The 12,966-nt window shown below is 39.6% G+C and overlaps 1 protein-coding gene across 1 annotated transcript in view; it reads right to left on the reverse strand.

The window, feature by feature from the left end:
- ENO4 (enolase 4) overlaps positions 1-12,966 on the reverse strand; it is a 33,562-nt gene that overhangs the window by 7,974 nt on the left and 12,622 nt on the right. Inside the window, exons 5-8 of the mRNA XM_038410460.2 lie at positions 12,024-12,193; positions 11,610-11,741; positions 9,403-9,468; positions 1,646-1,813 (exon numbers count right to left, since the gene is read on the reverse strand). Coding sequence (XP_038266388.1) covers positions 1,646-1,813; positions 9,403-9,468; positions 11,610-11,741; positions 12,024-12,193 — 536 coding nt within the window. The remainder of the gene's footprint in view (positions 1-1,645; positions 1,814-9,402; positions 9,469-11,609; positions 11,742-12,023; positions 12,194-12,966) is intronic.

Raw genomic sequence — 12,966 nt, forward strand, 5'->3', positions numbered from 1 at the left:
AGTTCCCGTTGTTAATCATTTAAGGTTCTGTTCATCTTAAAATAGGATTTGTGTGTGTGCCAAATTGGCCTCAGTTGGCACAGTTTCTGTTACATACCACAAGCGTCTTATAAAATGTCTGATATTAACAATGAAGGGTTTCTGTCATTGACAGCACTCAGAACATAAAAAAACTAATTAAATACTACGCCAGACAGAATAGTACGTAACCTTTTCTTAAAAAAAAAAAAAAAAAAAAGCATCCTGAATGATTTCTAAACTTTAAAAATAACCAAAAAATACTTTTCAAAATTTCAGCCTGAGGTAAATAAATCTGACCAAATTATAAACACTGCCAAAATAGGAATTGTCATAGAAATGTTGACAGCCAATTATAAGAGTGCCACATATTCCTGTTCAATAGGTGAAGTTGTACCAAGCAATAACAGGTCTTTGAGTACATCTACAATGCAAGAAAAACGAAAAACCTGCAGCAACAAGTCTCAGAGACTGGGTCAACTAACTTGGGTTCACAAGGCTTGTGCTACAGAACTAAAAATAGCAGTGTAGCCATTCCTGCTAGGCGGGAGCCCGGTTCTGAGACTCACCCCCCTCACTGGGTCTCAGAGCTCAGACTTCAGCCCCAGCAGGAACACCTGGACTGCTATTTTTAGCCCTGTAGAATGGGCCCATATCTGAGACTCGCTGCTGCATCTTTTTTTGTTTTACAGAGCAGATTGTACCCTACATCTTGATGTGTGTATAGCCTTAAAGCATAACAGGTGTTGTACAATAAAATACGGGGGCAGGGGAAGAATAGTGTGAATGGATTACAGCAGGAATCCATTACTTTGCAGAATATGAAGATATTTAGACATTTAAAGGCAAGAGGGGGTGGAAGCTAGGTATATAATTAATCTGCACATTGGTATGAGCGAAGGCTTTTTTGGAAACTTGGACTCACATCCAGCTTAGGTCATAAATTAAATTAATTTGGCTTGCTCAATTTAACTAGTAATGAATATTTGTCCATTAAAGCAGTTTGCTACAATTGACGATTGATCAGAAAAGTCTCAAAGAAAAATAAGAGTAAGCTGGCTGACACAATTAGCTTTTCAGTGTTTAAGTTCTCAAGGCCAAATCCTGAATAATGGATCACACCCCACATGAAAAGGGATGGATGACTTCGTCACAACTGTCCCAAGTGTCTCTGAAGCGAGCCACAGCTGCTACACCAGGTCATAAGGAGGAATAGCTGCTATGGCCCATTATGCCTTGCTCCATGCAAGGTTTTATTCCTGGGGACCCATTCTGTTAGTAGGTATGGGTATATCTCATCACACTAGCTGCCCCTTGTTCCCCATGTTCATATGCAGAGAGTCACTACAGAGCTCTGCTGTATAGTACACAAGGGGATGAGTGGTCTCCCTGAAGCTTGCTTCCCTCCACTCACCCATAACATTTCTGCTGCCTTGGGTGGTGCACACCACCGGGGGCTACATGTTCAAAGCCTTGTGTATCAGGGCAGGAGACTTGTCTTTGTTGTATGTTTGAACACTGTCAACACAATGCGGTTGTGACATCTATGTGCTACCACAAAACAAATAAGAACCAATAAGCAATCACTTTAAAATCAATTAAAGAAGAGATATTAAAAATAACTTACATAGTCCATCAATTCATGAGCAGCACAGTTTATTGCTAAATGTACATCTATTCCTAGTTCCAGACCTAGATTCCTGCAAGCTGTTTGCATTAAGATCAGAGGTTGTTCTAGACTATCGCACCCTGTTATTAAGCACCCCAAATGGGATATTCTCTTTAAAACTGATGGCTGGAAATAAAACAGAAACAATGTCTGTATTAACATATATGTAGCTATAGGACAGTAGGATTTCAGTCAACATCAGCTCAGAAAAATATTATGTTCTCCTCTCACAAATGATACTGAAAACCTTAAGGACAATACACTATGTAATGAGAGGTTCCCAAAAGCTGGTCCATGGAAGGAAGGCTAGTCTGTGGAACTATGGCTGGTCCCATGGTTCTGGCTCACCTGTTTCCAGCCGCTATAGTTCATTAAAAGACAGCCAAAATACTGTAAAGGCTCTCTTAATATTGCCTTTCCACATAAGCAAATTTTGTAATTGCCAAAAGTCTATTATGAAATTACAAATGGGAGTTGGTCTGCACATCTGTGGATCCCTTCCCCTCCCAATCTCCATTAAGGAGTGATGAATGCTATGAAAAAGTTTTCCTTGCTGTAGATCATGCCTTTTCCTTGCAACTGTCAATTACATTTCAAACTCACTTTCCACTCAGTTATCCTCATCCGGTACCTCAACGTGACACTATTGGAACATTCAAGACATAGTACAGCTCTTTCAAGCCCTCATGAGGAAACAAAATGTTGCAGGAAATATAGCTATGGTATGGTCTTTATCTTGTTGAACATCAGGCATAATGTTTCTGATGTGGGAATATACTAGCCATAAGCAGATTTGCACTAAATCAAGTGTCTCAGCTCTGCTTTAGTGTTTAACCAGCTACAAAAGTTGTGTTGCTTTATAAACTCTACTGCTATAAATGTTATGTAATAAATGAGTGTTGTAGCTTTCCTGTTAGTCCCAGGATATTAGAGAGACAAGATGGGTGAGGTAATAACTTTTATTGGACCAACTTCTGTTAGTAATACAGACAAGCTTTCGAGCTTACACAGAGCTCTCCTTCAGGGACCGCATGGGACTATGTCTATGTAATAAATAAGTTGATCTTAACAACAGGTATATGTATTGATACCTTCAGAACTGCAGACTCCCCCCTCTACCTTGATGTAGAGCCTTTGTACTACAAATTCGTTTGTATATACTAGCAAGTACAGCTGAAATCTTAGACTGGTAAACTGTTGCTACCACCTAAACAGATTGAATGACATCATGAGGTTGCCAAGGGAACTCAGTAGAACTGGGTTCTGTTGAGGAAGAAGTTAGTTGGGAAGGTGACACAGTGTCTCTGCCTAAACTCAAGAGGTCTTGAAGGAGTAAGACCCATAAGAAGGAGCAGAAGACTAGCTACAGAGACTGGTTTGGGGACCTTCTCTCAAATATAAAATTTGGAGAGATGGGTACAGTTCATATTACTGTGAGAGAGAGAGTTTTGTACTGGATGGAAGAAGTGAAAAGACAATTTATTTCATTCATAGTTATCTAGATATAGCATTAAGATAAGAATATGATCCTGCAATGGATAGTGCCTGAGTCCACCTGAATGCTATCGTATTTCCAGGATAAGGCTTAAGTTTGTATTTTCATATGGTTTCTCTAAGTTGTTTCTTTTCAATTTCTTTATTTTTGCTTCCTTCTGAGGCCTGGTCTACACCTAAAACTTAGGTTGACCTAGCTATGTCGCTAAGAGAAGTAGTTAAGCTGACCTGAGCCCCAGTACAGATACCACTAAGGTTACATCTACATTGCAATTAGACACCCATGGCTGGTCTGTGTCAGCTGACTTGAGGTCGCAGGGATTGGGCTTGCAGGGCTGTGTAATTGTGGTGTAGATGTTCAGACTTGGGCTGGAGCCCGAGTTCTCAGACACTTCAAGAGAGGAGGGCCCCAGACCTCAGGCTCCAGTCCAAGCCCAAACATCTACACTACAGTTTTAGGGTATGTCTATACTACCCGCCAGTTTGGCAGGCAGCGATCAATCCAGCAGGGTTCAATTTATCGCATCTAGTCTAGATGCGATAAATAGACCCCCCCGAGCGCTCTCCCGTCGACTCCAGTTCTCTACCGCCACGAGAGGCGCAGGCAGAGTCGACAGGAGACCAGCAGCATTCGACTCACTGCAGTGAAGACACCGTGGTGAGTAGGTCTAAGTACGTCGACTTCAGCTATGTTATTCACATAGATCGCCCCCCCCCACCCCCAGTGTAGACCAGGCCCCACAGTCCTTTAGCCTGAGCCCTGCAAGCCTGAGTCAGCTGATACAGGCCAGCCACTGGGTTTTAATTGCAGTGCAAACATACCCTAAGTTGATGGAAAAATTATTCCGTCAACCTAGCTACCACCTCTTGAGGGGATGGATTATCTACAGTGACAGGAGAAAATGTCACTGTAACAAGTGTCTATACTATGGGGCTACTGCAGTACAGCTGCAGTGCCAAAGCTGTGCTGTTGTATCATCTGTAGTGTAGCCAAACCCTTTGACATCCGTCTCTTATTTCATCCTTGTGAACTATTTAAGTAAAGCAAAGAGCAGTCTAAAATTCATCTGCCCTGGAAAACAGGCTATGTTTGAACCAGGATGTAACAGGGACTCAGTCTTGAACTGCTATAGGCTAAATGAGTGCCTGCTAGCAATGTGTTATATACAGACACAAAGAAACAGAACACAGAAGTCCCTTATATGGATGATTTAAATTACTAAAAACCAAAATGGGGGTTTTGATAAAATAGTATATTGACATTTCATGCATTATGGGGATTTATATACTACACAGCCCACTCTCAAAATACCATTTTATCAACCTTTTCAGGCTAAAAATGAATGAAACAAAATCTCACCTTTTATATTAAGCAAAAGCCGCAAAACTTCAGTATAACAATCCTCACCCCAAAATCCAAAGCTATTTTAATAGCTTTGATTTTTAATTGTTTATAATACCTAAATAGAAGCTTGACAATACTATTTTCTACTATTTTCAGAGGAGTGTGGTAAATCAAAGGTAGAGTTGGTTCCCAGGCAGTTGTGCTGCCAGGGATAGGAAGCAACACAGAGGGACAATCCTTATATGCAGTTGTCTCAAGGATCTATGCAGTGAGAGGGTCATGCTCTTTGCCTCCTCACTGGCCTCCCAAATCCCTCCCCTATGCATATGATGCATTGGGGCTCCCTGTGATGAACTACGTGGAGTATCCCCTCATGGTTTTTTTTCGCGGGGGGGGGGGGAAGTGTTAGCTAACAGAATCCAAAAAAACACTTCCTATTAGATTATACAAAATGTGTCCTATCTGGAATTTAGAAGTCTTGACTTTGATCTTTTAAAGGGGTCACTGTAAATGAACATTTTATAACACAGAATGTTTGGGCTTCCTGTTGGTCATAATAATCCTCTGGAAGCTTAAAACTAAAATATGTTTTCTTACCGGAGCTTTTTTCACTGCACTGTGTGCACTGCCTTTTTTACTGTCTGTTAGCTGAGGGCTGGACTGTTGGCATTGAAGAAAAAGAAATGAAGCAGTTTTGTTTGGGAAAATCCAAGAATTACATAATTATTTCAGGAAGAGAAAAGAAAAAAAGAGTTGATCAAACTTTGATCTCATAACATTAAGTGTACTCCTTTAGGTTTAGAAAACATTATTTTGGAAAACATAGAAGAGGAGTATTCTGTGTACAGTACAAAGTAATGAGATTGTTTTATACCACACAATAACTCATCTCCAAATGTTCATTTAAATGAAGAATGTGCATTGCTGCTTTTTCCAGAAAATTTTCACTTTCTGTGCCAACTGCATATGTGCTCCCAAAAGTGTGGATCTGGACTGACTATGCACATGAAGAATAACTAGGGCCCCAATCATGCAAAAATGTATGCACACACTTAACTTTACACACTTTGTCAATAATCCTACTGGCTTTAGTATAACTAGTTTGTGTGTAAAGTTAAACGTGCCTTTGCAGGAGCAGGGTCATTTCTTTTACATTGTACTTATGCCTGAATGTGGTTTCTTCTTATTGCAGTTCTTCTTGTAAGGATAATGGAATAACTGGTTGTCTCGTGTTGTGAAAATGTTCTATTCTACATTTCTGATTAAAGTTCAATGTTACCAAATGGGGTGTGTGTGTGTGTGTGAGTGAGAGAGAGAAATGGCAAAAGACATTGTTAATGCACTTCAGGTTGCCTGGCTCATGCCCTTCCAGAATGTCAAGTGCAGTGAAACTAAAACTTCTGAAAACAAGGAAATACAGAATTAAGATAAATGCCCCCTAGAGCTGGCAATAACCACTGGAAATTATCTGTATGCACTCCAGCTGGGTTCACTGTGTAGTGTAGCTGCACTAAATGCTGGAAGAATAAAATGGAGTAGCTTGGAAGAGCTGTGATTTTGATACGAAGAGATCTGGGTCTGAGTCCCCTCATGTATGTTGTCAAAGGAGAGAGATTTATGGGTACCTTGAGATTCCAATCTGCATCATTTCAATACTGAATTGTGTAGGTTGTGTCAGTAGTAGGGCACTTCTTGCCATGGGTATTGACAGTAGAAAGATGGGATATGAAAGAACTCTGTGGCTTTAATGTTGGGTAGGGGAAAATATAGGTTTAGGTGGTATCTTATGTGCAAGTGTGAAGGAGCTGTAAAATTTGACAACTGTGATACTCTGTCAGGGGAGTAGGCTGTGTGTTTGAGCATAGGGCAAGTCCAAGTAGCGCTTGGGAGTGTGTGTATTATGGGCACCCACTCAGAGAGAGTAGAGTTAAGGCTGCATGAGCATTTACCTGAACTCTTATTTCCTGGCTTTCAGATGTTTGAGTTTTGATGAACTCGATGTTCTGGAAGTGCACAAGATATCATCAAGAAACCTTACCTCTGTGTTAACAAAGTTTATTGCCATTTTCTAATTTTTTTTAAAAACAAAGAGAAATGTTTAAGAACATAAGAACGGCTATACTGGGTCAGACCAAAGGTCCATCCAGCCCACTATCCTGTCTACTGACAGTGGCCAATGCCAGGTGCCCCAGAGGGAGTGAACCTAACAGGTAATGATCTAGTGATCTCTCTCCTGCCATCCATCTCTTCCCTCTGACAAACAGAGGCTAGGGAAACCATTCCTTAGTCATCCTGGCCATTAATGGACTTAACCTCCATGAATTGATCCAGATCTCTTTTAAATCCTGCTATAGTCCTAGCCTTCACAACCTCCTCAGGCAAGGAGTTTCACAGGTTGACTGTGCGCTGAGTGAAGAAGAACTTCCTTTTATTTGTTTTAAACCTGTTACCCATTAATTTCATTTGGTGGCCCCCAGTTCTTATATTATGGGAACAAGTAAATAACTTTTCCTTATTCACTTTCTCCACACCACTCACGATTTTCTATACCTCTATCATATCCCCCTTAGTCTCCTCTTTTTCAAGATGAAAAGTCCTAGCCTCTTTAATCTCTCCTCATATGGGACCCGTTCCAAACCCCTAATCATTTTAGTTGCCCTTTTCTGAACCTTTTCTAATGCCACATCTGTATGCATTATTCAAGATGTGGGCATACCATGGATTTATATAAGGGCAATAATATATTCTCCGTCTTATTCTCTATCCCTCTTTAAATGATTCCTAACATCCTGTTTGCTTTTTTGACTGCCGCTGCACACTGCGTGGACGTCTTCAGAGAACTATCCACGATGACTCCAAGATCTTTCTCCTGATTAGCTGTAGCTAAATTAGCCCCCATCATATTGTATGTACAGTTGGGGTTATTTTTTCCAATGTGCATTACTTTACATTTATCCGCATGAAATTTCATTTGCCATTTTGTTGCCCAATTACTTAGTTTTGTGAGATCTTTTTGAAGTTCTTCACCGTTTGCTTGGTCTTAACTATCTTGAGCTGTTTAGTACCATCTGCAAACTTTGCCACCTCACTGTTTACCCCTTTCTCCAGATCATTTATGAGTAAGTTGAAAAGGATTGGTAAATGATCTGGAGAAAGGGGTTTGCTGGTAGATGTTTGTGTTCATTCAGACAGTTGTAGTTTTCACCTAGGTTTGTAATGGATATGCTTCTGTGGCTAGGTAATAATTAAAAACTCCTAGTTTTACATAGTGCTTTTCATCACTATACTTCAAAGAACTTTACGTCATTATCCTCATTTTACAGATGGGACATTGAGAGGTGAAGTGACTTGCCCACAGTCTCCCAGCAGGTCAGTGGAAGAGCTAGGAACAGTCCCAGTTCAGTAGTCTTCCCACTAGATCACATAGTTGCAATGTGATTCTTCATAGCTCCTCCCCCATTCTGTCCATTTTATTGTTGTGAAATAGGGATACTGTTGTGTTTTGAAATGTTTGCAATGTGTAGTTGCTACCAAGCCCGGACATAGAAAACTCATCCATGGTCTACGTCCCCAAACCTTGACAGTTTCAGTCAGGCTTCCCCAACCATGCCCCAACTCCTCCCAATCCAACCCTCCTCCAAACCAGGCTCCTTCCACCAAACGGTCTGGCTTGCCCTGCCCATCCACACCCACTCCACACAGAGGTGAGGTGTATGTTAATTACTCATTTTCTGGATTTCACGGAGACGAGCTCATACACCTAAAGACAAGCAGGGGCCTCCAGATCCCAGAATACACAGCCAGCAATGGTGTAGAGCTCCACTATAGTCCAGCATGTACACAGAAGGACTGACAAGTCCCCAGTTCCCTAAAACCCCAACTTCCTCTGCTACCCCCTCCATATTCTCCCTCCTGTCTTTTCCCTTCCCATCTCCCAGTTCCGGCCCTCTCCTCTTTAGTTGAGTCCCCAAGCCCTCTTCCCTTCCCTTTACCCATTTCCATTTATCTCCCCTCCCCGTAATACTCCCATCCCTGACTGAAGAACCAAAACACTCTTCCCTTGTTACCACTTACTCTTGCACCCATCACCCCTTCCCTCCCAGTGAGCACTCACATGTGTAATTTATTTTCTTTTCAAAAATAGTCACAGCACCTTCTGAGTACTCTGCTACACTTAGATTATATATCGCAAAAAGCACCCTTGACAGAAGCAGATTTTTCACAACTATTTACAGTTCATGCTTAGATTTCTGCCTAGGGTGGATTTCAAACTTCAAAATTGCTAGAATCTGTGAACTTCATAAAACACTATTTTTTGTTTGTACTTTCTTGGAACTGTATCTCGGAAAAACCTTTGTTAAATGGTTCCAAATTTGGGTCACTGACCTTACCTCACCACCCCATTAAGCAAACCATATTTCAAGGCAATCTAATTACCCTACAGATTTTAGGGCACTTAGAACAATCAAGCTTTAAACAGAAAGCTGGCCTTAATCTTAACTATAGTAGAGCTATTGCTCTGCTATAATGTGTGTATAATATGTGGGTGTGTGAAATAAATGCATTTACTATATTGTGCGTAGGGTGACCAGATAGCAAGTGTGAAAAATGAGGACACTTTTTTTTTCAGGGGGAAGCGGGGAAGGGATAGTTGCGTATATAAGACAAAGCCCCTAATATCGGGGCTCATAATATCAGGAAGTCTGGTCACCCTAATGCCAAAAAACTGATACAAGGCCCATTTTTCCAATATACACAGGTGACAGATATGAATGTCAAATAATAAATCTTATGTTCAGTATTAGAGAGGCCATATGAAGCATATCAACAGTATTAACTCCACAGGTTATTAAATTAGGATTATTTTTTATCTTACCCCTTTGACTACAGGATCCAGCAACCTCATCATTTGTTTCTGAATCTCCAGAAGCCTTTCAGTACCCTTTAAATTAAATAACAATAGTCATCCAAAACAGAATTATTATTTTGTATTAAGAATGTAAATTAAAACATGAGAAAATTATTTTATTTAAAAAAAACATAGATCCTAATGCACACATTCCAGTGCAAATTGTTATTCTGTAGGTTTGATTAGCACAAACACAAATCACAAACTATCCATGGCCTTCTGATTTGGTCAAGCTTCTCCAGTGCTAGAGGGCCAGTAGCAGTGGAGCTAGGACCAATGATTCCTTGTCTTGCTGAATGGAAGTAAGCAGAACCTTAAGAAGAACCCTACCTAAATTAACAACCAGCAGACACATTGGTCTGCCCCCTTAGGATCTAAGAGGAGGGGGAAAGCTAGATGACTGCCCCAAAACTCAAAAAGTGATGCAGGCACCAGGAAAGAAGGCTACCTGTCTATGCTCCAACTCCTAATATATAACTTCAACTAAGGGGATGTGCTGGGAGGAGTCGTCCCCAGTGGATAGAATCACAAGCCTGTTGGGAAGATGATATTCAGGGACCAAATATCATCTGTATAACTGCCCATACCTACTAATCAGCACCTCCCTAGATCTATCTATGTAAGGGCTTGTCTATACAGCGATACTCTAGTAAATTAATTTGAATTAACTTTTAAAATGGATTAAACTGCATGGAACCCCTGGGTGGACACTCTTATTCAGAATTAAAATGGTCTTAATTTGTTTTAGAGTAATTCACTTCCAAAGTGAATTGTGCTAAAGTGAATTAAGGCCACTTTCTTTCTGAATCAAAGTGTCCACCCAGGGTTTTAATGCAGTTTAACTAACCTACTTTAAATTCACACTTTTAGTTAATTTGGATTAAATTTTCTGAGCGTCTTTTTTGCAGACAAGCCCTAGGAGATTAGCATCTAAGCACCTTAGAAACACTTATGTATTTATCTTCCACAACTCCGTGAAGTAGGAAAGTATTGTGATCTCCATTTTACAAGCAAGGAATGGAGGAACAAAGAGGTTAAGCTCACACAGGAAGGCTCTGGCAGTCAGAAATGAACTCCAATCTTCAGTCCTAGTCTACTGCTTAACCACAAGACCATCTTTCCACTTCAACTGAATAAGGAAAAGATTAACCCTCCCTTCATAAATCATATGCCTTCATATTATGTTAATCATGCCTACATAGGTGCACTAGTGCAGGCAGAGGTCACAGTCAATAACATAACTACACAGGGGTCACGCTATTCTTGCTACTGCATGTTGTAGCAAAGAATCTCTCATTGCTCCCCCCCTCAAGCACCCAGGAGGCATTATGTCTTTGAAAGGAACAATGTCTCTAACTCCATCAATAGGTTACAGTGACAATTATAAACAATAAGAGTAAAGCTCAGCTACTTTGTTCAGGTCATTGGCATACAAAACAGAGTACAGCTTTAATGTAGGCATCTTGTGCAGATACATTCTTTAATGCCACATACAGTTAAGCAAATAAGGTGTTGACCCAGCCTGCCCTTATCCACCCTTCCTGCCCCTTTAATGGGTTTTTGTTCCTCTTTGCGTTCCCTTCATTTTAAAAACAATTTGTTCCCAAAGATTTTTATATCTTATTGTGTACTTTTCTTGTGGTCATCCTTTTACTGTGTGCTATACACTGAATGATATGATTTATTACCTATAAATGGCAAGCCTATTATACCAATTATATTATGCATTTTATACAAGCCTATTATATGCTTCCAAAGTATTACAAAACTCTGCTGCTGCTTTTAATTGAATTGATTCCTGTGATCCACTAAAAAGAAAAGGAGTACCCGTGGCACCTTAGAGACTAACAAATTTATTAGAGCATAAGCTTTCGTGAGCTACAGCTCACTTCATCGGATGCATTTGGTGGAAAAAGCAGAGGAGAGATTTATATACACACACACACACACACACACACAACATGAAACACACACGCTTTATATTTGGAGATCTGCAATATAAAACATTCCATGTTCTAACTATTCAGTTCTGCAATAACATTTTGTTAAAGAAACTCTGACCTCACCCATAAACAGAAATAAAAAAATCACTGTCTCAGGACTGTAACTAAAAGGTATGAGGTCAACAAATTATGATGTCATAAAATTAAAGTAAAAATAGTAGCATACAGTACTTGTTTAACTGTTAACTCTGTGGGTGGTATAAGCATCACTTCCTTCATTAACTTCAGTTTTCCAGATGATGATTTTCCACAGCTCAACAGAGTGACCATTGGTAGTGGCACAGTCAATTCCTTAGGCAAATCCTGAAATTGAGAAAGCCATGTGAAAATAAGACTGTTTAACTCTTATTGTTTAGCCAAGTGTGTTCTTGTTTATTTTCATTACAGACGTGATCCAAAGCCCAATGAAGTGAGTGGAAAGATTTCCTCCATTGACCTCAATGAGTTTTGGATTGTGTCATATAAGGAGTCATCTGACAATGGGTATCAAACTATACAGCTTTTCACTGAACATTCCTGAAGTACACAACTCTGGAACAGTGACTACAGCTGAGACAAAATGAAAAAAAATATATTGTCAATTACCTGATCATGTTTCATCAATGCAAGATGTAAATACAAAGGTGTGTTGTTAATGGTGGCACCAGTTTTAGCAACAGCAAGTGATAATCCTCCAATGGCTATGCTGCCACAGAGCACTGGTTCAATGGGTTCTGCAGGTGGGATTGGTTTCTCTGCAACAGAACACTTCTTCCCTAAAGTGATTAAGAATATTTACTAAATGTTTTATTGGTTTAAAATTCAGTTGTGTACCTAAAATATCAGCATCCTACAAATAAGTAAAATATTGCCATTTAAATGTTATGCATATTAATTGATATACTATGATTTTAAGGATTAATTTGATGTTTATTTCAATTAATCAATCCATTTTTTGTTGCATCTTGCAGTTCTCATCACTTGGGATTATCTTGATCTCCAACTGCACAATGCATTCTACCTCCTGATTTTAAATCCTTCAAAATTCACTTCCTTCAGCTACCTTTTAACCACTGATTTCTAGAACTTATCTTTTGCCCTTCTCTGTATTTAGATGTAATAATCTGATCTTTCAAACTCCATACACAAAGCATGTTTTGCATGTTCTTTATTTGTTGTAAACATCATCCCTCCCTTCCTTTCTAGTTCTCATCATTTTCTGCATTTATCTACTTTATATTATAAGCTCTTTGAGACAAAGTGCACCTTCTGATTTCTGCTAAGCAATATGTACATTAAGAAGAATAATATAACACCCTTAAGCCATGAACTGAAGGGACCAGATTTTCATATGTTCAACACTCACAATTTGGGCTAGATTTTTTAAAAGTGCTCAGCATCCAACATACCTCCTTTGAAAATCTTATCATTTATTTTGGTTCCTAAATACATGCTCTTTTGAAAATCTGAACCTTCATATAAGCATTGCAGAGCAATTTTTAATAACAAAATACAAATGCAACAGAGTACATTTGTAGTATTGTAAGTG

This window comes from Dermochelys coriacea, chromosome 7, assembly GCF_009764565.3.
Source record: "Dermochelys coriacea isolate rDerCor1 chromosome 7, rDerCor1.pri.v4, whole genome shotgun sequence".
In the NCBI taxonomy this organism is placed as follows: domain Eukaryota; kingdom Metazoa; phylum Chordata; order Testudines; family Dermochelyidae; genus Dermochelys; species Dermochelys coriacea.